This window comes from Oncorhynchus gorbuscha, linkage group LG18 (genome assembly GCF_021184085.1).
Source record: "Oncorhynchus gorbuscha isolate QuinsamMale2020 ecotype Even-year linkage group LG18, OgorEven_v1.0, whole genome shotgun sequence".
In the NCBI taxonomy this organism is placed as follows: Eukaryota; Metazoa; Chordata; class Actinopteri; order Salmoniformes; family Salmonidae; genus Oncorhynchus; species Oncorhynchus gorbuscha.
In genome coordinates, this window is record NC_060190.1 from 47,612,010 (window position 1) to 47,638,850 (window position 26,841).

The 26,841-nt window shown below is 40.5% G+C and overlaps 2 protein-coding genes across 3 annotated transcripts; both read left to right on the forward strand.

The window, feature by feature from the left end:
* Positions 1–552: 552 nt before the first annotated feature.
* On the forward strand, positions 553–20,160 carry LOC124003882 (limb region 1 homolog-like protein). 2 transcript variants are annotated; one of them, XM_046312513.1, is made up of 16 exons: positions 553–816; positions 6,697–6,781; positions 12,577–12,610; positions 12,781–12,920; positions 13,461–13,564; positions 14,184–14,307; positions 14,532–14,600; positions 14,709–14,773; positions 15,554–15,626; positions 15,789–15,872; positions 17,363–17,439; positions 17,527–17,604; positions 17,871–18,035; positions 18,130–18,196; positions 18,333–18,494; positions 18,601–20,160. In XM_046312513.1, the coding sequence occupies exons 1-16, from the start codon at positions 751–753 to the stop codon at positions 18,684–18,686; spliced, it is 1,479 nt and encodes a 492-aa protein (XP_046168469.1). In that variant the 5' UTR covers positions 553–750; the 3' UTR covers positions 18,687–20,160. The 2 variants fall into 2 exon arrangements, with proteins under 2 accessions (XP_046168469.1, XP_046168470.1); XM_046312514.1 differs by lacking the exon at positions 553–816 and having other exon boundaries at positions 6,710–6,781; positions 12,881–12,920.
* Positions 20,161–20,991: 831 nt separating this feature from the next.
* LOC124002993 (GTP-binding protein Rheb-like) lies at positions 20,992–25,535 on the forward strand. The gene is made up of 8 exons (XM_046310883.1): positions 20,992–21,420; positions 21,904–21,975; positions 22,405–22,472; positions 22,699–22,781; positions 23,105–23,161; positions 23,269–23,316; positions 23,542–23,623; positions 23,730–25,535. The coding sequence occupies exons 1-8, from the start codon at positions 21,369–21,371 to the stop codon at positions 23,820–23,822; spliced, it is 555 nt and encodes a 184-aa protein (XP_046166839.1). The 5' UTR covers positions 20,992–21,368; the 3' UTR covers positions 23,823–25,535.
* The last annotated feature ends 1,306 nt before the right edge of the window (positions 25,536–26,841 follow it).

Genomic DNA, 26,841 nt, shown 5'->3' on the forward strand with positions numbered 1-26,841 from the left:
GCTTTGCTTTATCTTGGCCAGGTCACAGTTGTAAATGAGAACTTGTTCTCAACTAGCCTACCTGGTTAAATAAAGGTGAAAATAATAAAAAAATAAGTAGGCCTAAACGGACAGTTCAGTTCTTTCTATTTCCAGTAACAAGCAGGGAACACAATATATGCTATATACTTGGTATGTAACTTTTTCACTTATGGCTGGCACAAATTTGCGATATGGGGGAGTGGGCAGGCTCCATGCAAATGTAATACTGTAGTTTTTACTATAGTTAAAAAAGTGTTGTGTTTTTGCGGACATTACTGTAGTATTTACTACAGTGTTTTTTTGCAGATAATACTGTATAATTTACAATAGGATTCTACAGGATAATACACCATTCTATAGTAAGTACTACACATGATAGAGGGATACTACAGTGTGTAGTATAGTATTCTATAGCACTATATTGTAAGTACTGTAGACCTCTATAGTAAACTGCAGTATTTTTTTCATGTGGGTATACGACATACAGTCATTGGTAGCAGATCATATTTGGACACCGCACCGCGACAACTGCACGCCCATTGTGGCGCAGAGGGACAATCTGTTCACAAGAGCAGAGAGGCAGCGACACGACTCATTTGCATGAGGCAGCCTAGGAACGAGGACAAGCTGCGCTGCGGTTCTGGTCTGATGAGGCAGCAACAAGGACCAGAAAACATGTACATTTGAGCCACATAAAGGGCGAACAATCCGCGTTATGGTTGTCGGAGCATGGAAGCTCCAGAAGACGTGTCGGTCCGGGAACAGCTTTTCCACGACCGAGTCAGAGAGACCATAGTAAGTACAGTCTGTTCTCGTCGACTGCGGTGAAATTGAGAGCTTGCCTGTTGATTGGAGTGCTCTCGCTGCACTGCCGTGATCATCAGTCAGCTGCAAGTGCAATTGTATCTCATAACATTTACAATTTGCTGAATATGTCTGGCTGTAGGCCATTCCAGGAACTTGCTGTTAGAATTTGTGCATCTGTGTCATATTTCTCAATTACCCCTTTGCCCTACCATTACTACTTTATACCTTCAGCGTCCCTCCTGTGTTTTTGATAAAGAAAAATGTGAGGTCATGTTGCTGCTATTCAACCCCAAAATATGCCCCTACTGTAGACTGCTTAAGAATATTGTGCAGCCGCATGCACTTTAATCTTACACCTGTCTACAATGTAACAACAAACATCAGACAGTAATTAGATAGTTCACCAAGTAGGCCTGATGCAGGATAGTTATTGCATTCTTGATTATATACATTACATTTACTATAATTATTAACACCATTGTCTGTGTATTGGTAGATCCGGATGTTGAAGCATCAACATCTTAGCATCAATGAAGTGTACAATGTAGCCTAACTTTAATTCAACCTAATATTCAGCTCTAAAAACCGAGTCACAATGAGAACCTGGGTATTTGTGGTAAAAAATTGGTTATTGCTGCACCGGTATGTGCTCAAAGCACAATATGTTATGGGATGTCAGACCTGTTGCCATTTTTATGTAGTGTAAAATGTCGTTGGACCAGTATTTGTTAAATTTGAAACGCATTAAATGTTGCGCTGTATGTGCTCATGTAATCCTGGCATGATGGCTCTATCACCACAGCAGCACAGGGAAGTGACCCATGACCCTGCTTAGCACAGTAGATCTCTGTCTCTCTTCTGCCTGTCTGGCTCACTGATACAGATGACATTAAGTCATTCCAGACTCTCTCTCTATTTTCTAACGCCCATTCCTGTGAGTGCATTATAGGCTGCTAATGGCGTTTATCTTTGTGTTTATGTGGGCAATGCGTTTCTATCCACATGCACGTGTGTCCTACGCGCCTTAGGCTGGACAGAGTGTGCAGCCTTTTAATGAAGTAGTGGTAGTGCTAGTTAAATTTTTCATGACCTACATCTGCCCTTCGAAAGGCTGTTCAGTCTTAACAGGTACAGTGGCATGCATAGTTATCAATAATACCATTCCTCCACTCCTATTTTCCAGTAGGGCTGAATGGACACAACATGGTCTCAATGACAAAGCCATGCATTAGTAGCACAACCTTTCATCACAGAGGTGTGCTTTTTCTCACAGAAATATTCAGCAAATACTTGTTGTGTAAAGCACTAACAAGCTAAATATTTGTATGAATATGATGTTTTACCTTTACATCCAAACTTTTAACAACATGCCTGAGACGGTCATCTTTTGTTCTGTCCTTACGACACCAGTGTCCAGCTCACTGACTAATAGGAAATACTGGCGAAATCCTTCAGCACACAGGACTTGAGTTTGTCTAGTGGGCTGGCAGCTTAGCCTAACCTGAAAGTGTTTACACAACTGCAGAGAGGAGGATAGAGACCGACTGAGAGCGGAAGGAAATATTCTGATGTGAAAGTCCGAAATACCAGACAGAATGACAGACAGATAGGTGGGGACAGACAGACAGATAGGGAGTGTGCGTCAGAGCTGTGACAGGGAACACTGTTGTCCTCTGGACTAGAGCAGGTGAAGGTGCCCTCAGTGGGGCTCTGTCTATCTGTTCGTTCAGGAGGATAAAAAATATAAGCCTGTGGTGTTTTGTCCTTCACAAAGGACAGTCTTGCTGTGACCGAACATGATGTCTGTGTTTGTTGGGATTGGAGGCTCAACTTAACGTGCATCTATATACAGTATATGCTGCTTGTATATGCTGTGAACCTTCAATGGTGCTCCGTATTCTCTGTCTGTCATTTATTGGCAGTTTGCTCTGATACAGTGGGACTTTTGTTTGGGGCATTAGCGAGCTGGGCATTAGCTGTTGGGTATAAGCTGGTTAGCATTGTGACATGGGCTATGTTTGCCCTCTCTCCCACATCTCTCTATCAAAGGGTGGATTTACATCAGTAAAATGTGTGTAGTAAGATCTAGCTCTCTTCAACATCAGATGTGCAACTTTTCTGTTTTACACCTTACTTTAGCCTTGGATGTGGTGTGGCCAAAGCCACATTCCAGCTTCATGTGTGAGTGCAGCTATTACCATACCGTAAATACCATAGTATTTAGACAATCAAAATGTTTTCAAATGTATTTTATTTAACTAGGCAAGTAAGTTAAGAACAAATTCGTATTAGCAAGTCAAACTCTACAGGAGCTTCTCATCTAAACTATATTCAACATTATGTTGCACATTTGATTAATGCAACGATTCACAAATGTGTGGATAATTTATAATCCTTTTCATTTTCAATTTAGCTGACAGAGCAAGAATGCTGTCTACTGATATTAAGGTACTTCTTGCAGGGACAGGTGGTGTGGGAAAGCCATTGTCTTTACACTATAATACCCAGAGGTAGTGTGGGAGACATCTCTAAAAGGCAGATTTTTGTATCTAGATCTGTCTTTTTACAATACAATATAATCTTTACTGGAACTAGTATCCATTGTCAAAGTATTGTAGTGTAAAGAGGCCCAAAGTTCAGCTTTGTGGTCTGTGGATTTAAAACCCCTGTCTCCCAAAATCCTCAAACTGCCCAGCATGGGCTCCATTCTCTCTGAGCTGTCTGAATGCCCAGGTTGTTTCAGTCCAGCCCAGTTTATTATTCTTCAGCCTGTATTTTAGTACTGGCCAAGGACAGGTTTTAGATGGCTTGCTTTATTACAGAGCAAGTCACACATAATGTACTTTAAGCATCTGAATGTCTCAGTTGGCTATTTGGAGCACCGTGTCACTCTGTAGCATTGTCTTTCAGTTTGGGAATGGGAAATGAATAGTTGTTATTAGGCATTTTCTGCAGTTGAGTATTTATATTGTAGTACATTGCTCTAACAAAGCTTTTACTTGTATACAGCTAAGCCTGCAACTCAACTCTGGTATAATTGCAGTGACATCATCACATTATAACCATCAGATTTATTAGACTCCAAAAAAGACTGGCAAGGACATGACGTCAATCCACACTTAATAAAGAGACAAACATTCAGTGAAAATGTTTTAGAAACTAAGAGTATATTGGATGTGTGAGGTATGGTAGTTCTTAATGCTAAACATGATCTGTTACAACTACTGAGCTCTGCCCTAGTTCATTGGATGTTGGTGTCACTGGGTAGGCTATGAGGTGGGGTATCCAATTCTGCCTTGTCGTTCATCCACTCACTAGGTAAGTCTGTGGTGGCTGCCATTTGTGGGTCAATCTTATCAAATGTACATGATTATACAAGTCAGCAGACACATCATGTCCTAGTATACATTAGGGGCATCATCACAGACACAGATTCTCTCCCTGTAAACAAGGATCACATTCAGATAGGAGTGCTCACATTGCTAACATTTACAGTTATAGGATGTAGCTCTGTTTTTATTTACCTTCACAACATGTTATATTGGAGTATTTTATTAGACCACCGGAATATTCTGGAACAGAACATTTACTTAGCTACCTCTGATCCTGCAGATATCTCCTTATGTCATATTTATGATATTATGTTTTTCTCTCTCTGTTATTCGTTAACCTGATTGCGTCATCTTTATTCAGACCAGGGTGGGGATATGTTTCTTTGATTCTGGCACAGAACTGCTGCCATTCCTAGTTCCCTAAATTGGAAGAATAGTGTCCTCCATTTTAGAAAATGTCTGGTCATTTCTGTTTTATAGGGGATCGGTGGGTATGTGAGTATTTAGTTTGTTATGTTGTTGGCTTTTTTTGTAATCCCAGCCGGTCTCCTCTCCACTCTCTCGTTGCTTAATCTGGTAATCCTGATCATCTGACCCCCTCATCTATCTACTACATAACTAACCCCGATGACCCTGTTTATAAAACCAGGTGCTCAATCACAGTCACAGATTGCCAAAACCTTCATTTGGTAACTAGAAATCCACTCCAATTATGTAATTCAGCATCTGTAATACAGTTAGGCTACCTACAGACAATACAGTATCACTAACCTGGGGATCTTCCATTTTTCGATAATAAACAAGAACTTAATTTTGTTGTAAAGGGAGAGAGTAAAGGGAGAGAATGCAGAGTTTAACTTGATTCTACTGATCAGTGATTGATTCACATACATTAGGATGTGCCTCCTGGAATGCAGGCTTGAGGGTAAACTATTGTTTTGAAGGTAGAACCACAGGTGATGATTTGCATTCATCTCGCCACACATGCAACAATAAATCACTCTTCTGAGTTGTGGCTAAACGGGTTCATAGCATGTGTCTATTGGCTTTTGTTCAGAAGTCTTCAAACAAACAGCAAGATATACAGTTTGATGTGGATGAGAAAATTGACTTTCCACTCCCTTGAATGTGCATGTTCAGTCTTATCCTTGTTTTCTCTTTGAACGTTTAAAGACGCCCAGCTTTGACAGAGGGCATGCATGGTGTTAATCGGGCAACCATAGCAAAAATAAACACAGTGCAGGTAACAGCGAATGAGATGATTGACTCTCCTGTGTGTTCCTGGGCTCAGTCATCTCTAAGATCATTGGGGTGATGTCTTGATGAACCAGCTGGAGGTTGAAAAGCCTGTAAATGATCTGCATTAGTGTGACAGAGGACTTGAAGACTTTGTCTGGTGTTTGTTTGCCCTGTGCGAACCTACTCACCTCTGTTATACAGCAACCCTCGGGGTCGACAGCAGCGTTGTGTGTATTTTCTCCATAGAGTGAATTCTTGCTTTATAAATGCAAATGGAGATGAGGAAACAAACAACTAGCAACGCGCATGTCCCCGCCCATATGTCTTTTTTCAGCCATCTATTTCCCGTGTGAGGGGGGCAAAATCCACTCGTCACTTAAATCTCACTGGACTGATTGCTTTTATTTTACTCCTGTGACTTTTTCATGCATTTGCGTGTGCCTCTTGTTTTTACCCGTTAACGTTACGACCGCGGATATATTTGTAATGACCTGTCAAACACAACCCAGTATTGGCCATAATGGACTCAATGGAATACATTGTCTTTCCATTGCATCTATCAGAACACAAAAGTTTTGTTGGGGATTTACCACATCTCGACACTTGCATCATAAGAAAGAGAGGAAAGAACTTTATTTTGATTGGTGTACATTTTTTTTTTTTTTGTGGATTAAATTTTTTAAATAATTTGATACAGTTGAAATGTTAACCAATTTAGATAAGCTGAAATGAAAGCATCTCCTGAAAATGAACAGTTGGATTCTAGTGATATTATGTCTGATTTCGCAAACAATGTAAAGCATGTATAGATAGGTGTAATCTAAAGCCAAGGATGTTGATTTCTAATCTGAGTGTATCCCGCTGTTGACACTCTTGTTGAATTATTCAACCGAATGTGACAACAACATGAATTAATGAGTGCAGGGAGGCCTAGACTAGGGATGGCCAACTTGGATGGGGTTGGGGGCCACAACAAAATCTGAACTCATGTGGGGGGGGGCGCAGTTGCTTGCGGATCTGCGTACCCACATCCATACCCCCTCCCCCACATTGCGAGCAAAACATTTTAGCGGGCCTCCCTCTTGACAGCAGAGAGAACAATAATTTCGTGCAATTCTACACATTTTTACCATTTTGCATTTATTAGAATTGTTTTTAAAACTTGAATCAATTTTGATGACCCGTTGCTACAATGACCGAATAATAAGATTGATGACTTATTCCCACAATTAGCATGGATTAATCATAGGAAGTCTGATCCTAAACGTTGATCTCAGTGTTTTTTTTATCTCCACAGATCTGTGTCCTGCTTTTCATATGTCTCTACATTGTCTCCTATCTGGTCATCACCCACTACAAGAGGAATGCTGAGTTTACCATAGGTACGTGTGAATCTGAGAGGTCAGTGGAGTGGAGTGGAGTGGAGTGGAGGCCAGGTCACAGTGAACTGCAAGGTCTGCTGGGTTTCTGTGGCTCAACACTACTGATTTAACTCTAAAAGTAATTGATTGGACTCTTGATAGTTCTGTATGCCTCCCAATGTCCTCCTTTGGTCCTGTACAAGTAGGTGTTGTATTACAGCCAGGACGGCCGTATATATGTATACAGTGCCTTCGGAAAGTATTCAGACCCCTTGACTTCTTCCACATTTTGTTACTTTACATCCTTATTCTTAAATGGATTAAATCGTTTTTTCCCCCCACTTCAATCTAGACACATTATCCCATAATGACACAGCAGAAACAGGTTTTTAGACATTTTTGCTAATTTATGAAAAATACAACACTAAAATATATTTATATAATTATTCAGACTCTACTCAATATATTTTTGAAGCACCTTTGGCAGTGAGTCTTAATGAGTATGACGCTACAAGCTTGGTACACTAGTATTTGGGGAGTTTCTCCCATTCTTTTCTGCAGATCCTCTCAAGCTCTGTCAGGTTGTATAGGGAGCGTTGCTGCACAGCTATTTTCAGGTCTCTCCAGAAATGTTTGTTCTGGTTCAAGTCCGGGCTCTGGCTGGGCCACTCAAGGACATTGATAGACTTGTCTCGAAGCCACTCCTGCGTTGTCTTGGCTGTGTGCTTAGGGTCGTTGTCCTGTTGGAAGGGGGACCGTCACCCCAGTCTGAGGTCCTGAGCGCTCTGGAGTAGTTTTTCATCAAGGATCTCTCTTTACTTTGCTCTGTTCATCTTTCCCTCAATCCTGACTAGTCTTTCAGTCCCTGTCGCTGAAAAACAACCCCACAGCAGCATGATGCTGCCACCACCATGCTTCACCATAGGGATGGTGCCAGGTTTTCTCCAGATGTGATGCTTTGTATTTAGGCCAAACAGTTCAATCTTGGTTTTATCAGACCAGAGAATGTTGTTTCTCATGGTCTGAGAGTCTTTAGGTAACGTTTGGCAAACTCCAAGCTGGCTGTCATGTGCCTTTTACTGAGGAGTGACTTCCGTCTGGTCACTCTACCATAAAGGCCTGATTGGTGGAGTGTTACAGAGAGGGTTGTCCTTCTGGAAGTTTCTCCCATCTCAACAGAGAAACTCTAGAACTCAGAGTGACCATTGGGTTCTCGGTCACCTCCCTGACCAAGGCCCTTCTCCCCGGATTGCTCAGGCGGCCAGCTCTAAGATGAGTGTTGGTGGTTCCAAACTTCATCCATTTCAGATTGATGGAGGCCACTGTATTCTTGGGGACCTTAAACGCTGCAGAATTGTTTTCGTCCCCTTTCCCAGATCTGTGTCTGTCCTGTCTCAGCGTTCTACGGACACTTCCTTCAACCTCATGGCTTGGTTTTTGCTCCGACATGCACTGTCAACTGTGGGACCTTATATAGACCGGCGTGTGCCTTTCCAAATTATGTCCAATCTATTGAATTTACCACCGGTGGACTCAAGGATGATCAATGGAAACAGGATACACCTGAGCACAACTTTGAGTCTCAAAGAAAAGGGTCTGAATACCTACAGTGGGGCAAAAAAGTATTTATTCAGCCACCAATTGTGCAAGTTCTCCCACATTAAAAGATGAGAGGCCTGTAATTTTCATCATAGGTACACTTCAACTATGACAGACAATGAGAAAAAAAATCCAGAAAATCACATTGTAGGATTTTTAATGAATGTATTTGCAAATTATGGTGGAAAATAAGTATTTGGTCAATAACAAAAGTTTCTCAATACTTTGTTATATACCCTTTGTTGGCAATGACAGAGGTGAAGACTTTCAGAAAACGTTTGACAAGGTTTTCACACACTTGTTGGTATTTTGGCCCATTCCTCCATGCAGATCTCCTCTAGAGCAGTGATGTTTTGGGGCTGTTGCTGGGCAACACGGACTTTCAACTCCCTCCAAAGATTTTCTATGGGGTTGAGATCTGGAGACTGGCTAGGCCACTCCAGGACCTTGAAATGCTTCTTACGAAGCCACTCCTTCGTTGCCCGGGCGGTGTGTTTGGGATCATTGTCATGCTGAAAGACCCAGCCACGTTTCATCTTCAATGCCCTTGCTGATGGAAGGAGGTTTTCACTCAAAATCTCACAATACATGGCTCCATTCATTCTTTCCTTTACACGGATCAGTCATCCTGGTCCCTTTGCAGAAAAACAGCCCCAAAGCATGATGTTTCCACCCCCATGCTTCACAGTAGGTATGGTGTTCTTTGGATGCAACTCAGCATTCTTTGTCCTCCAAACACGACGAGTTGAGTTTTAACCAAAAAGTAATATTTTGGTTTCATCTGACGATATGACATTCTCCCAATCTTCTTCTGGATCATCCAAATGCTCTCTAGCAAACTTCAGACGGGCTTGGACATGTACTGGCTTAAGCAGGGGGACACCTCTGGCACTGCAGGATTTGAGTCCCTGGCGGCATAGTGTGTTACTGATGGTAGGCTTTGTTACTTTGGTCCCAGCTCTCTGCAGGTCATTCCCTAGGTCCCCCCATGTGGTTCTGGGATTTTTGCTCACCGGTCTTGTGATCATTTTGACCCCACGGGGTGAGATCTTGCGTGGAGCCCCAGATCGAGGGAGATTATCAGTGGTCTTGTATGTCTCCCATCTTCTAATAATTGCTCCCACGGTTGATTTCTTCAAACCAAGCTGCTTACCTATTGCAGATTCAGTCTTCTCAAGCTGGTGCAGGTCTACAATTTTGTTTCTGGTGTCCTTTGACAGCTCTTTGGTCTTGGCCATAGTGGAGTTTGGAGTGTGACTTTGAGGTTGTGGACAGGTGTTTTTTATACTGATAACAAGTTCAAACAGGTGCCATTAATACGGGTAACGAGTGGAGGACAGAGGAGCCTCTTAAAGAAGAAGTTACAGGTCTTTGAGAGCCAGAAATCTTGCTTGTTTGTAGGTGACCAAATACTTATTTTCCACCATAATTTGCAAATATATTCATTAAAATCCTACAATGTGATTTTCTGGATTTTCTTTTCTCATTTTGTCTGTCATAGTTGAAGTGTACCTATGATGAAAACGACAGGCCTCATCTTTTAAAGTGGGAGAACTTGCTCAATTGGTGGCTGACTAAATACTTTTTTTTGCCCCACTGTATGTAAATAAGCTCTCTGTTCTTTATATTTAATACATTTGCAAAAATGTCTAACTTGTTTTTGTTTTGCCATTATGGTGTATTGTGTGTAGATTGCAGAGGATTAAAAAATTTAGTTAATCCATTTTAGAATAAGGCTGTAACGTAACAAAATGTGAAAAAAGTCAAGGGGTCTGAATACTTTCCAAAGGCACTGAATATGCATATATCAGAATATGTTTGCCCTTGCTTCACACTGCTGTGTATAGATTTTGTATGTCTATATAAACAAGTTGTTGTTTACTATGAAGGAACCATAACTAATTTATGTGTGCAGGCATGAGCTAGGGTGTTTTTCACTGCAGCCGCCCCCACCTCACTTGTGAGTGCATGTTTCCATTAGGAATTTACACCAAGCGTTGGTATGGTGGACAGGATGCTTTCCAAAATACACTCTGGTACAAATTACAGCCAGAGCCTGTTATGCAACCTCCCTTGGTCTCCCGGATCCTCTGTCCTGTTAGACTGGGCGAGGGGCGCAAGGAATGTTCCCCTGGGTTAATAATACGCTCCGTAGGGCATACACAGTGCACAACAACCCCCAATCAACACACTTGGACACACACACACACACACACACAGAACCAGCGCCCATCTAGTCAGGAATATACGGTTTGCGGCACCCCTTGGACAGCCAATATAGGTGTGTGGACTGGGGGTTTTCACAAACCAGATATTTCTGCTATGGTTCCATTCTAGTAATGTCTCTTGTGTAGTGTGTAAACCATGTAGGATGCCAGAGAGAGAGAAGTAAGGGGGAAACGGAGAGCTCCATGGGTTTTACTTTAACCAACAAAGGACTCTGTACTTAGGCTGTCTATCCAGTCTTAATTTGCTGGTACAAAACAATGGTGTACGGAATAAGCCTCAACGTCGAAGCCTGTGCCAAATATGATAATTCCGTTTTTATGACAAAATTCTTAATCTTATAAGGTCGGGTTAGCAAATTGTTCAATACCACCTCCACCCCTTTCCAAACACTTGCACATGCGTACTAATTTGTGCACTGATTTGTTCAGTTGTTGGAAATAGCTGGCCGATCTGATCAGGGCCATACACATATGGGGCGCAGAGATCTTCAAACAATGTATTACTGTACTTTGATAAAGATTAGTGTTTTGCTTTTGGGCAATTGAATTTCAGAAAGAACCTATTGTTCCTGGTTTGTAGCCTGCAGCATAAACACACACACAGCCATACACACAGACACACACTGTACGTAGGCCTACACAATAATTTGTTTTGCTTGATCACACACACTCTTCCACATATGTGCAAACATGTTTGTCGTTTATAATTGTTACTCCAAGAACAGTTTTAGCCTGCAGGTGTTTGTTAGAATCAGTGGTGTAGTGGTGCCTGGAGAAGTGGGTATTTTGCCAACATTTTTCCAAACGGCCTGAAGGAAACACACCGTGTGAAAACTTCTATGAGAAACAGTGACATACTCTTTGAAATGATGAATCCGATATTGATCTTTCACAGTCAGACTAACCCCAAGCTGTACTGTGCAGTAGGCTAATAGTAGGCCTACTATTGAAACGGATCAACTGAGTCAGTAATTCACCGGTTTCAGACCCCCCCCCCCCTAAAAAAAATCAGGTATTCGTTCTGTCACTCAATTTTGTTGATTTTCTGTAAAAAAAAAAAGTATGTTCTAAGTCTAACAATGCTTACTTAAACCACTTGAGGTCTGGGAAAAATCTAAGAAATTTAGTTTTTTTTTTTTAGAGTAGTTGACCTTTAATTCAAGTGTGCAGGCACCTAGCACCTAGTTTTATAAGCAGTGTTTCTGTAGCACATGAGATGGAGTTTGCATAAGAAATGGCACTAGATTGCTTGATTAAAATAATCATCATGATATCATTCTGACAGGTAGGCATGTGCTACTTTGTAGCTAGTTAACATTTAATAGAGCAGGTTTTTGGGAAAGGCTTTCCATCGACTAGAAGACAGTTATGCCGGTCTTTCGCATCACTATATTTTCCTGTTCCTTCATTTGTTTGAAACCTGGACATTCTGCCTCATATTATGAGGCGTGTCTTACCTTGCTTGAAAATAGCCTATGGCCAAAATCCCACCATATACATGTGGAGGCAATTATTCTTATGAAGACTTCTCCTGTTCTATTGGTTTTCTTTCAAAGTTCTTTCATTGTCTAGCAGCCAAAGGCATTATCCTAATCTTATTAGCAACCCATGGTGGTTGTTGCATCTTTAAAGCCCCCCTCTTTCTAACAGATCTTTACATCTGTCCATGAAACCGCTTGCATGTGCGGTGAGCATTTTGGAACAGTGGTTTCACACAAATTGCATTTTTGGAACAGTCACGCGTAGGCCTACTGCCCTGTGTACAGTGCTGGGCCTAAAAAGGTATACCTACGTATACCCTCCACTACACCACTGGTGAGAATTGAGCAATGTGTGCTTGTCACCCTTCGGGAATTTAGGGGAAGGAGTTCTTGTCTTTGATCAGGTTCTCAGTTTCTTGCCCAGCCTGTCTAACCCCTCAACCCCACGCATGTTTTTTCTCTTCTGTAATCCATACTAACAATTGCGTTGTGTTCTTTTAAATTGTAGATAACAGTGAAGATGCAACAGTCAACAAAATTGCGTGAGTAACTTTGAACAATAGAGGCTTTATTACCACCAATCATATCTATTCTACCACAGAATGTCAGAACCAATATACTGAACCTACCTACATTTTTGATATTTCTATGTATCATATGGGACTGCTGCTTCTTTAGAGAGAATTAGATTTTTTTTACCGTCTTTCTCTAGGCTGTGGCTCTGTACGTTCACTCTCTCTGTCTCTGTGGGCGCTGTTCTACTCCTACCACTCTCCATCTTGTCCAACGAGGTCCTGCTCTCCTTCCCACAGAGCTACTACATGCAGTGGCTTAACGGATCCCTTATACACGGTAAACACACACACAAGCAGCGACATTAACATACACACACACACACCTAATGCATACAGACATTTTGTTTGTGCGAAGGATGAAGGACAGTTTAAAGTCATGTTCTAATGAAAGATCTTCTCAGCAGGTAGTTGGTTCAGTGCATATGCTTCACATATTTGCTTTCCCATTTCGGGTGTAGCTATTCCCTTTACTCAGTGGTGATAAGACTACAGATACGAGCTCCTCAGAGCCTTGAACTTTTAAAACAAACATTTATGAAACTCCACTAGAGACTTCACTCTTAGAACAATAGGTTCCATAGGGGTTCTTTGGCTGTCCCCATAGGAGAACCCTTTTTGGTTCCAGGTAGAACCCTTTTGGGTTCCATGTAGGACCCTATGTGGAAAGGGTTCTAGTTTCTTCAAAGGGTTCTCCTATGGGGATATCTGAAGATCCCGTTTAGATTCTAGATAGAAAAAAAGGCTCTAAGAGTGTATAGCATGTAGAGAGTGACCTCTCACTGTCTGTAACACTGTCTGTTTCCATCTCTCAATGCAGGACTGTGGAATATAGTCTTCCTCTTCTCCAACCTATCCCTGGTCTTCCTCCTGCCCTTTGCCTACTTCTTCACTGAGTCTGAAGGCTTCGCTGGATCCAAAAAGGTACCTGCTTCAGTGACAGAGCAGACTGGTAGCAGATGTGCTCGAGCCAAATCCACTGAGTGTTATGATGAGTTGGCTGAAGCACAAACAGACTTGGACCAGGCTAATGAAAGAGCATCATGTATATGTACACTGTGCTCTTTCCATGACAGACTGACCAGGTGAATCCAGGTGAAAGCTAAAATCCCTTATTGATATTGTTAAATCCAGTTCAATCAGTGTAGATGAAGGGGAGGAGACAGATTCAATAAGGATTTTTAAACCTCGAGTCAATTTACACATGGATAGGCAGTAGGTGCCAGGTGCACTGGTTTGAGTGTGTCAAGAATTGCAACGCTGCTGGGTTTTTCACACTCAACAGTTTGCTGTGTGTATGAAGAATGGTCCACCACTCAAAGGACATCCAGCCAACTTAACACAACTGTGGGGAAACATTGGAATCAACATGGGCCAGGATCCCTGTGGAACGCTTTCGACACCTTGTAGAGTCCATGCCCCGACGAATTGAGGCTGTTTTTAGGGAAAAGGGGGTCCAACTCAATATTAGGTGTTCCAAGTGTTTTTGTACACTCGGTGTATATAACATGTGGTATAATGTTAGTATACCCTCTGTACACAGGGTGTGATGGCCCGTCTGTATGAGACAGCAGTAGTCCTCTTCCTCCTGACCCTGCTCGTGTTGGGGATGGTGTGGGTGGCATCAGCCATCCTTGATGACAACATGGCCAGACAAAGTCTTTATGGTAAAACAACCCCCTTCTCGTCCTCTCTCTCTCTCTCTCTCTCTCTCTCTCTCTCTCTCTCTCTCTCTCTCTCTCCCTTTTCTCTCACTTTCACATCCTTAACTGTTTTATGTGCTTTTTATCTTTTACCTGCCACCTCTTCTCATATTTAGTCTGTTGCAAATGTGAAATGTAAGTTTAATTCCTAAATGTATTTGTAATGTGTTAAATCGTTTGTCTCTCAGATCTGTGGGAGTATTACCTGCCTTATCTGTACTCCTGCATATCCTTGTTCGGAGTCCTGCTGCTGTTGTGTAAGTACAGTACATGTTTACCAGGCGCCGGGCCGGGGGCATTTCATAAATATGAGGATGACAATGTATTTCTTTATTATATGATTGTATCCCCTGTGTCTCCCACAGTATGCACTCCTCTAGGACTATCACGCATGTTCAGCGTCACAGGAAGGCTACTGGTCAAACCCAGGGTGAGTGTGTCTGTGTAAGACTCATGTTGGTGTGTTTTTGTCCTTTAGTTTATGTGCTGTGTGTACAGCTCTGGAAAAGATTAAGAGACCACTGCAAAATGTTCACTTTCTCTGGTTTGACTATTTATAGGTATGTGTTTGGGTAAAATTATTTTGTTTTGTTTTATTCTATAAACTTCTTACAGCATTTCTCCCAAATTCCAAATAAAAATATCGTCATTTAGAGCATTTATTTGCAGAAAATGACAACTGGTCAAAATAACAAAAACGATGCAGTGTTGTCAGACCTCGAATAACGCAAAGAAAATAACTTCATAATCATTTTTAAACGACACAATACTAATGTTTTAACTTAGGAAGAGTTCAGAAATGAATATTTAATGGAATAACCCTGATTTTTCAATCCCAGATTTCATGCGTCTTGGCATGCTCTCCACCAGTCTTAATCATATTCCAGAGATTTTCAACAGGGTTCAGGTCTGGAGATTGGGCTGGTCTTGATTTGGTGGTCCTACATCCACACCTTGATTTACCTGGCTGTGTGGCATTGTCCTGCTGGAAAAACCAATCCTCAGAGTTGGGGAACATTGTCAGAGCAGAAGGAAGCAAGTTTTGGTAAAAGAAACTGCTAATTTTGCAGTTCAATTCTTTCCAGAGCTGTATATAGCTTTGTGTATAGGTGTACCCCATTGTATGTGTGTGGTGTTGGTATGTACTGTATGTGTGTGGTGTTGGTATGTACTGTATGTGCTGGTCTGAGTCAATGTCTTCCATCATCAGTTGCTGGAGGACCTTGATGAGACAATGAGTTGTGCTGAGTTTGAAGAGGCCTCTCTATCCAGGAACCTTACTAGTAAGTCTCATGACATAACGTACTGTATATCCATGATATAACATATGCCAATTTTATGCCATAATTTGTCCCTTTCATGCATAATTAAAGTGATGCTATTTATCTTTAAAGGGAATGAATAGAAGCTTATCACAAAATTACAACTCTTTTTTTCCTCTGTAGGTGGGAACTCGTTATGGATTAATGTGAATGCAGAGGTTCTGAGGAACCGGTTCCTCAACATTCAGGCCCGGCGGATTGCTCTGGGTAAGAACTAGAGGTCGACCGACTATGATTTTTCAATTCCGATACCGATTATTGGAGGACCAAAAAAAGCAGATACCCATTAATCGGATGTTTTTAAATATTTTTTTATATATATTTGTAATAATGACAATTACAACAATACTGAATGCACATTTACATTTTACATTTAAGTCATTTAGCAGACGCTCTTATCCACAGTGAACACTTTTATTTTAACTTAATATAATACAGAAATAAAATCAAATAAATAATGAAATATGTTCAATTTGGTTTAAATAATGCAAAAACTCAGTGTTTGAGAAGAAAGTAAAAGTGCAATAGGAGCCATGTAAAAAAGCTAACGTTTAAGTTCCTTGCTCCTAACATATGAAAGCTCGTGGTTCCTTTTAACATGAGTCTTTAATATTCCCAGTTAAGAAGTTTTAGGTTGTCATTATTATAGGACAATTTCTCTCTATAACATTTGTATTTCACAGACCTTTGACTATTGGATGTTCTTATAGGCACCATAGTATTGCCAGCCTAATCTCGGGAGTTGATAGGCTTGAAGTCATAAACAGCGCTGTGCTACAAGCATAGCGAAAAGTTGCTGGCAAACGGAGGAAAGTTCGGTTTGAATAAATGCTTACGAGCCTGCTGCTGCCTGCCACTGCTCAGTCAGACTGCTCTATCAAATCATAGACTTAATTATAATATAATAACACACAGAAATATGAGCCTTAGGTCATTAATATGGTTATATCCGGAAACTATCATTTTGAAAACAAAACGTTTATTCTTTCAGTGAAATACGGAACCGTTCCGTATTTTATTGAACGGGTGGCAACCCTAAGTCTAAATATTGCTGTTACATTGCACAACCTTCAATGTTATGTCATAATTATGTAAAATTCTGGCAAATGAATTAAGGTCTTTGTTAGGAAGAAATGGTCTTCACACAGTTCGCAACGAGTCAGGCAACCCAAACTGCTGCATATACACTGATTCTGCTTACACTGAACACAAGAGAACTGACACAATTTCAGGCACCACATTATATGCAACGCAGGACAAGCTAGTTAAACTAGTAATATCATCAACCATGTGTAGTTAACTAGTGATTATGTTAAAATGTATTGTTTTTTTATAAGATAAGTTTAATGCTAGCTAGCAGCTGCACTCGCATAACAGGTGGTCAGCCTGCCACGCAGTCTCCTTGTGGATTACAATATAATCGGCCATAATCGGAGTCCAAAAATGCCAATTACCGATTGTTATGAAAACTTGAAATCGGCCCTAATTAATCGGCCATTCCGATTAATCGGTCGACCTCTAGTAAGAGGTCATTGACTTTCCTAGAAACACAGAACATGTCCTACGCTACGAGGCCTGGCCAGGAAGAATGGCTATAATTAGGGCCTGGAGTTTGTCACCTGGTCAGGAAAAACTCCAAACGATAAAAAGACTGGGATTCTCAGACACTAACTCTGGATTTCTGTTTTTGCCTTCAGAGATACGGAAGAGAGCGTCACCATGGCAGCGTAACCTAGGATACCCATTGGCCATGCTGTTGCTGCTGGCTGTAACGGTGAGGAGAGGCAGACTCACTACTCATCTCGCCTCCTCATTCAAAATGTTGTGTGTATTTTGATGTGAGTGTTGTTCTCTTTCCCAGGTGGTGTGTGTGCTTATTGTGTGTTACCATGTGGTGGAGTTGCTGTTTGACGATACAGCTATGCCTCGAGGGATGGAGGTGAGGGGATGCTTTCCTTAACAAGCAATAACTAATAATTCAGCAAATATCTTTAATTCAAACAAAGATATGTTGTTGCTACTAGTTCTTGCCTTGTAACTTTTTAAGGGACACTGTATAGCATATAGTATACCTGTATACACTATGAAACAGAGTTTATATAATTAAACAGAACAGAGTTTATATAATGTGTGTACTATTGACATTTTAATTGTATTATCACAGGATGTAAATAGTATTAACTTTCTTTCTCTCGCCCCTTGAAGGACCCTCTCCTGGGAGCTGCCTCGTTCTCCATGTTTGGTTCGTTAGGGGCTGCAGTGCAGGTGATCCTCATCCTGTATCTCATGATCTCCTCAGTAGTGGGTTTCTACAGCTCCCCACTGTTCACTGGACTACGCCCCCGCGCACAGGACACCACACTGACACAGGTACACACACACACACTGGCACACACACACTGCTCACTCTCTCTTCCGTGGGGCATTCTCATAATAACCCAACTTTATTCCTCTCTTTTCTCAGATTATTGGGAACTGTGTTTCTCTATTGGTGCTCAGCTCAGCTCTGCCTGTATTTTCTAGGACTTTGGGTAAGTCTGCAGAGGAGGACTTGGTGTCAGGTGCTCTTGTATGACAGACTGACATGCATATAAAACACCAACAAATGGATGCTTTTTCTAAACATTAACCATTGAATGGTTTGGTCCTTTGGTCTTGATGATTCAGGGATCACCCGGTTTGATCTGCTGGGAGACTTTGGTCGGTTTAACTGGCTGGGAAACTTCCACATCGTCTTCCTGTATAACATACTGTTTGCCGGGCTGACCTCTGCCTGTCTGATCAACACTCTCACATGGACTGTACAGAGGGAACTCATTAGAGCATTCGGTATGTTGGGGTCACACACAGATACACAACCCTGCATGCATGTACACATGCTCACACACGTTGTGAATCGGCCGATTCCCTAATCTGGTCCTTTATCTTGTCACAGGGCTGCATAAACTGCCGTCGACTGTGTCCCGCTCCACCATCCCACTCAGGCTCCTATTGGCTAATGGACTCTCAAAGATTCAGTGACACTTGAACAAGCCAATGACCATGGCTAACCAAAGTGAGTTTACCAGAAATCAGTGTCCCCAAATATTGAGCTGATGTAAACTCTAACTGAAAGATTGACCTGTTTGCTGATGGTCGACTGGTGATCCTGTCACCACTGATATGAGAAGAGGAGGAAACTTGGTTAGATGAAACATATCGTCTGATCAGGAATGGACTTGGACCTCAGACATGATCATACATACAGAGAATAGGTACAGGTACTGCGCCAAAGGGGACCAATGCAATTTGTCTCCTTTTCTGTCAGGTCTATAACGGAGTAAGTGAGAAATAAAATAAAAAAGAAGAGGGAGACAATGGTGAAGAAAACAAAATGAACAGAAAGGGAGCAAGAATTTAGGTTTCTATGCGTAGAGTATGGAGATGGTCATCTTCGAGTCCCAAGGTCATTCCCAATATATGAACACTTCATAGACATCCAAAGTGACTGGCAGACATTTCAGCAGAAATCTCAAAACATCTGGATCCCCGACTCTTTGACTGGAAGGAACTCCACAAGAACTTCAGCTCTATGTACTTCTTTAGATCTGGCTTTTCCTCTCTTGCACTTATGACCTTATTTATTATTCAAATGATTTATTCTGCTGTGTCAACTTGTGAACATCATATCACTTCTTTCTGTTGTCCTTTAATGGAATGTTTTGGAAAGAAGATGTCTGCATGGTGTCAAAGAATAACAGTAAATCGGTTAACAGTAATGAAAGTAAGGGACGGGTACAGTAACTCTACTTCTATGCATATGGCCAATTCTACTATACTCCTTTTTAGTATATCATTCTCATTTACACATTTGTATCACAACCTTGTGTAATAGGGACAGTGTATTGTTGGACTGAAAAAGTTGGACAGCTGCCTTTTGTGACGAGAACAGCAACATGCAATGCTTAGCACCATGGCGCTAAAGGCAATTTAAGGTAGAGACCGGAAACAATGGCCTGGAATTTAAGACCAAGTTAAACTGTGATGTGTTTACAGTGTGTGTGTGTGTGTGTGTGTTTATGTGCCTGTGTTTGAGTAAAAGCGTGCCTGTGTGTGTGTTTGTGTCTGTCAGTGTACATTCATTTTTTGTGCAATGTTGCATTAATGCATGGAGATTTTTCTCCAATATCTCAAGTTCCTTTCATTTTTTAAAATCACGTTTTTGTTTTTTAATTATGAGTGTGTCCATAGATTTATTTTGACATCAAGTGAATGTTCATGTGTTTGTCTCACAGGGGTAAAACCTCTCCTGAATCGTCCAAATGTATTGTCATTAAAATGCCAGAACAGTAGGCTACTACATGTTAAATTGTCTGTATGTCTTGTAAAACTGTATGCTTTACTATGATGTATGATTGTTAGCTAGCTATACATTTGAACTCTGGTTAAAAGTATATGAAAATAGTTTTTGTAAGGACTCTTTACTGGAATAAATATTTTCAGTCTATTTCTTATACCATTGTTTCTCATTTGTTTTGCATAGCATACTAAAAAAATGTATTGATTTGGAAACCAAATTTCACTCCAATCTGGAAGATTGCCTGATGTTTTTAGAGCCTCAAATTGGCTAATCTTTATGTCGAGACAAATCAATGTCCCGCACCATCTGTTATGTGCCTTAGTACCACATGGTATGGTAAAGATAAGTATGTCATCATTTTTACCTTCTTCAATTTCGTCATTGAGGTGTTGCTGGATCTACACAAAGATGGCGTAAGTGCACTCAACCTAACATAAACATTTCATAGCTGCCTAAAGTGGTCTAACAGACAAATTTTGGAGTGATCACTTTCCAAAAATATAACAGGGCCCACCATTCACATAGGCCTATTTAAAACATATATTTTTTTTAAGCACGTTTCTGTAAAGGTATGTATATGATAATATTGTCATTGTTTTTATTATAAAATGCTCAGATTAACGTGTTTTGCAATATGTGTTAAAAAGGCCTAGCTTGTCTCTCTCACATTTGTAGATAACTAATTCAGGTTCAGAGTGACATCTGCTGTACAAAATGGGGCACCCTCCTTATACCTCAATACCACTGTCGTCCCTAGCTACCACAGCCACAAAGTCATAAACTCCGCCTATTTCTACAATTTATCGTCTTAAAATATGCCTTTAAACCTAACCCTAACCTTAACCACAATACTAAGTCTATGCCTTTCCTAACCTTAAATTAGGACCAAAAGGCACATTTTTTGTTTTCATGAATGACGATATATTTACTTTGTGGCTGTTGTAACGAGTGGTAACCCAATGGCACCCTCATGTCAAGCTCTGACGTGTGTCTTTTTACGACGGTGTGCTTGTCCAGTTTCCGACAGTGTGACTCGCAAAGCGTAACCGCTGTGAATAAGCTGTTTTAGTTTCCTGTTTTACATTCTAAAAACTAATCTTTAGATAATTTCAAACTAATTATCAACAAAAATAACTGTACCGATAACCGATATATTGCAATTATCAGTCGAAATACGTGTTCAACCAGCTTCAGTTCTGAAGTTGCAACTCGAGGCCCCTACCGGAGTGTTAGCTCTAGCGGCATTGTAAAGTTTGTTGTTGTCACGTGACGTGATACGAATGTGGCGATAAAGTTTTGTTTCGTTATTAAAACTGCCATAGATTTCAACATTGGCTATCTATTGAAGTAACCATTTTAACGCAATGCCTCAACCAAAATACAGGAAGATTGCTGTGATTGGGTACAGATCTGTAGGTGAGTCACATCAGAAGCTAGCTAACTAACGCGTTAGCCAGCTTTTGTTTTTGTTTGCATAGCTACGCTATTGCTAGCTAAACTAGCAAATGTTAGCTAGTTAATACCAAAACACAATACCATAATTGTGTAACTTAGTTGTGTCCATGTTTGTATATAAGTTGTCGACAATTACGAAACGTTGTCGTTGATATCATTATTTATATTCACCATGCCAAAGTTGTTTGCTAACTTTGCCACAACGGCAGCCAAGTAACTAGTTCCTCGATGTGGCACTGTCTCGCGTCTACAGTTAAATATTTGCATTGTGAAATATCTACTGTCACAGCTAACGTTAGGCAATTACAATTTATAACAGTTGTTCAGAGTTCGATAACTTTCCGTTCCTTACTTAACAAATGGTAATTTTCTATGATTTTGGAAATTGTTGCTCATCGGCCACCACTATACATTATTTAATACATTATTTCTTTACTTCTACAGGAAAGTCTTCTCTCACAATACAGTTCGTGGAAGGACAGTTCGTAGATTCATATGACCCTACCATTGAAAACAGTAAGTATTTATTTATTTTATATAAATGTATTGGATCAGTTTTGTTTATCTAATTGCACCCATTGTAAGGTGCCGTTGAGGATCAAATAATATGCATGGATGAAAATAAGTTATAGGTGGTTGTATCCAGAATGTATTCTCATTTCATGACCATGTTATATCCAGCAATTACCATTTTCTCATGTATGTTGCCTGTGATGTAGGACTATTCAATAGTCAGATTCCCTTGCTAAACATTTAGCAACTGAAACCTTTTATTGTTTACCCTAGGGACCTACCACAATTTGTCCAATAGAAACTTGTTTTCGTTGCGGAACGTTGTACGTTTAGGATAAACGGCTTCTGTTACAAAACATTTTGCAACGGAATCTGACTAATGAATACACCCGTGGCTTGGGCTTGACCACTTGTCTCTTCATCTGTTTCCAGCCTTCAACAAAATGGTGTCTGTCAACGGTCAAGACTTCAATCTTCAGTTGGTCGATACTGCGGGTCAGGTATGTATGCTTTACATTGTACTACATTACTCATTTTATTTACCTCAGTTTCTGAAATAAAAACACTATATACCTGCTGGGTTCCGGTGATCAGTGGCAGTTTGCGCAGATGAAATGTAGAATTGTTGGGATATTGACAAAAAACAATGATCGATATTTATTTCAGAAGCACTTGTCTGTTGTTTTTTGTTTTCAATCTAACCGATTTCTCCCCTTATCGCTACAGGACGAGTACTCTATTTTCCCTCAGTCTCATTCAATGGACATCCATGGTTATGTCTTGGTCTACGCAGTGACTTCCATGAAAAGGTGAGTAGTCACAGGTACATTTCATTCTGAGTTTATCCATCAGAGATTGTGTTCAATAGTCACTTGTACAGGGTTGTAGGTGTGATTGCAGGGTACAGTGAAAATCTTATGGTCCAAGCGCCGACATGTAGGATGAAGTGAAAAAAAATAATGAAAATGGTAATAAAAAAAACAAAAATAGAAATAGCACAATATACATCATAACGGTAGTAGGGGGGAACATCTTTACCCTTGTGACTACTGTGTGTATAAATGGTTCTCTGTGCATCAATGCACACATGGACCCTAGTAACCTGTCTCTTTTTGTCTTTCACTTTTTGCAGTTTTGAAGTTGTTCAGGTTCTTCATGACAAGCTTCTAGATATGGTTGGGAAAATACAGTAAGTTAACCAAAATTATGAAAGGTTTAATGCTGCTTTTGATTATTTTGTGTCTTAAAACTTTTTTGCTTTTCATGTAAGAAATATCAATGGATGTTTTCTTTTAGGGTGCCAACTGTTCTTGTTGGGAACAAAAAGGATCTCCACATGGAAAGGTAAACTTACTTGAGCTGAATGACGGTGGAGAGCAATGGTGCTCCCACTCACATGCATGGCTGGTACAGTATGTGTAGAACCATGACACTATCTGATATATGGTTTCACCTTGGTTATCCAGCCAAGGCCGTGGACCTTGTGACTATAGAGGTACATAAGTGCCTCCTGAAGATACTGCATGTGATTTCATTACATCATGCTCAGTGTGTCCTTTTTCCCCTCAGGGTGATCAAGCCAGAAGAAGGGAAGAAGCTGGCCGACTCATGGGGAGCAGCGTTCATGGAGTCTTCTGCCAAGGAGAACGAGGTAGACAAATATATATTTTCTGTAGACAGAGCTACTCACCAAAATTGTGTGATTTATTCAAAATAATTAAGGTATTTATTGATTTGTTTTAATCTCTGCATTGCAGACCGCTGTAGAGTTATTCAAGCGGATCATTCTGGAGATGGAAAGGGCGGATGGGAACGTTGCCTCAGAAGATAAGAAGTGTGCTGTGATGTAAGAGGGTCTAACCAGGACAGCAGTAAGCTCATTGGCCGAAACCAGGAGACACATCACCACCAGCCTGCCAATCATGACCTCCCCAGCACCAAGGAGCTGCAGTTGCAATGTGGCCATTTATAATTCAATAGTGTTTTGCAAAGGCAGCCAATCACACTCAAGACTGACAAAGGAGAACTCTGAGAGGTGTCACACAAGGGTTTCACTGTCAGTTTTACTGAACTCTGTCAAGTTTGGTTGGCTTAAACCAAACCCCATGAAAAACAAAACATGAAAATGCCAAATGTAATGTATGAGCCACAAACTCAAACTTTACACACAAAAAACTTCTCCCTGATAATCTGATAATTGCAATCAACTAGCTAGCCATGCATCAACAGATGGAGCAGTGACTGGCCAGTGTCCCTGACTCACTGGCTAGCTTCACCTTGTACACCTCGACTCCTTTTCTCAGGTCATCTGTATACTTCAATGAATACACCGGCCATGGCAGAGAGCCACAGTTCACATTGCTGTTGTAGCGACATTGGAAAGTTGCTGTGATATACAACTGATTAATGTCTTAGTTACAGTATCTTGGAATGAGTTTTCTTTCACACAATACGTGTGTTGCGGAAATACATTTCCTCTTGCATTGGTCTTGGCTAACATTGTTTCACTGTAAAACTTTCAGCAAGTCAACTTCAGGTTACACTTCATCCTTGAACTGTAAATCATGTCTTTTAGAAAACAACAATTTTTATTTTCTAGAATACATTTTGATGTTCTTCAGCACTTCTGGTTGGCAGATTGGTCCTCGCTCCCTTCCTCTCTGTGATGGATCTGTCATCTGACTTTAATAATTGAGCTGTAATTATCCAGTAGATGAGGCACCCTTGAATGAAGTTTCAGATTAGAAGAGTGGAAGGGATCAGTTATATTTCAAAGCTGTGGCCTTTTGATCCCAGAGAACTAGAATCCTATACACAGGTTCGATAGTGTTGTTGGTTATATCCTGAGATAATACAAGTTTGTTTATTCAGCAGCATATTTAATAAAATGTCTGCATATAATTATACTATAATTAAGAATATTATGGACTTGCAGTTTTTGCATTCACTGATAATTCCTTACCACTGTGGACTGCAAACCAGTTCATGGGGACCACAGGATCTGCTGGTTTAGTTTTGGGGTTTTGATTCCAGAAGTGATGTAGGCTTGCTCAAGCTCAATAAGGACGCTGTATGACCCATTATGACTTATACATTTAGTATTGAGTCAGGGAATAGCAGCGGTCACACAGTGCTCACCATAACCTGATTTGCGTGTCCACTTTAGCCTTACAAACAGAAGATCAATTAGAAGCCAATGGTTTTTACTGACATTACTTTCATTTATCCACCCCCTAGTATCTATTATTTGTTATTTTGATGTTTTTTTGGGATAGAGTGCTTCTCTTTGAGTAAGTAGTAGGTTGATTGATTGATAGGTGATTGATGGTCAAAGAGAAGCTGGTGATGCTGTGTCTTGTGCCTTACCTTACCCTTCAATACCCCCTTTATTCAACCCACCTGCTTCCCTACCTGACTCAAGGTGCTCTAGTTTTTTTTCTGTTGCCTTGATCCAATGGGCAAAAAACCAGGTGGTGTTGTGCAACCAATATCCCCACGGTCAATGTTAACTGAGAAATCTTGCTGTAAACAGTTTTGTATATATAAATAAATCCTTTACTCCATTAAAAGTCTATTTTTTTATTGATTAGTTGTGCTGTAGATACTCTAACTAAGAATAAGAATTCCACAAGTCTCAGGAAATTAGTAATTATTTGTTTGACAAAATTGAGCAAAGATTAATTATGACACTAACAATTATGTAATTGTCCCTGTACTATAATAATAATAATGAGTGGTCCTTCTGTAGCTCAGTTGGTAGAGCATGGCGCTTGTAACGCCAGGGTAGAGGGTTCGATCCCCGGGACCACCCATACGTAGAATGTATGCACACATGACTGTAAGTCGCTTTGGATAAAAGCGTCTGCTAAATGGCATATATTATTATTATTATGTCCCTGTACTAAACCTAAACTATCATAAAGGGCAATAGTAATGGCGTCTTTTTGTAAGCACTAACTCCACCATGGCTTGTTGGCCAAAGCTTATGGGGAAATTAATGGAGATTTTGTTTTTTGGATCAACACTGAAAATAAGGTCTCTGTTAAACAGGCTTAGGAGATCTTATATGTTTTGTTCTATGAGATCATATTCATCAGCAAATGTCACCTTTTGGAATTTTGAAGCATTTATATCAAAAAAGCACTTAAAGGCTTCATAATTCATAAAGGTCATGTTAACTGACATTATCTCAGAACAAAATGTAAAAGATCGCCTAAGCCTGTGAACCTCAGACCTTATTTTTGGCTTTTATACCAAAACCCAATTCTTTCCCCATAAGAATGATGGCTGAAGGAACCAGAGGTAAATCATTTCCAGTTTTAGGACTACAAGTTGGCGCGCACCTTGATGGTCTTTACGGAGGATTGTCAACTATGGCATAAGGAGACGACGAGTTGATAAGAGGCAATCTGTCATTTTGATTAAGACATTCATGAGTGAGCTAGGATTGACGTAGTCAATATAACTCTATAGCACTTTTGAAATGTACAGGGACAGACTTCAGAACATTCTAGTAAAAATTCCCTGTATAGGTCAGTTAGGATCACCACTTTATTTTAAGAATGTGAAATGTCAGAATAATAGTAGATGGAATTATTTATTTCAGCTTTTATTTCTTTCATTACATTCCCAGTGGCTCAGAAGTTTACATACACTCAATTAGTATTTGGTAGCATTGTCTTTAAATTGTTTAACTTGGGTCAAATGTTTCAGGTAGCCTTCCACAAGCTTCCCACAATAAGTTGGGTGAATTTTGGCCCATTCCTCCTGACGGAGCTGGTGTAACTGAATCAGCTTTGTAGGCCTCCTTGCTCGCACATGCTTTTTCAGTTCTGCCCACACATTTTCTATAGGATTGAGGTCAGGGCT

Coding starts and splice junctions, on each gene's coding strand:
- LOC124002993 (XM_046310883.1), top strand. CDS start 21,369: ATGCCTCAACCAAAATACAGGAAGATTGCTGTGATTGGGTACAGATCT. Junction 22,782..23,104: donor GCAGTGACTTCCATGAAAAG/GTGAGTAGTCAC, acceptor CACTTTTTGCAG/TTTTGAAGTTGTTCAGGTTC. Junction 23,162..23,268: donor GATATGGTTGGGAAAATACA/GTAAGTTAACCA, acceptor GTTTTCTTTTAG/GGTGCCAACTGTTCTTGTTG.
- LOC124003882 (XM_046312513.1), top strand. CDS start 751: ATGGAAGCTCCAGAAGACGTGTCGGTCCGGGAACAGCTTTTCCACGAC. Junction 12,611..12,780: donor GCAACAGTCAACAAAATTGC/GTGAGTAACTTT, acceptor GTCTTTCTCTAG/GCTGTGGCTCTGTACGTTCA. Junction 18,197..18,332: donor TGTATTTTCTAGGACTTTGG/GTAAGTCTGCAG, acceptor TTGATGATTCAG/GGATCACCCGGTTTGATCTG.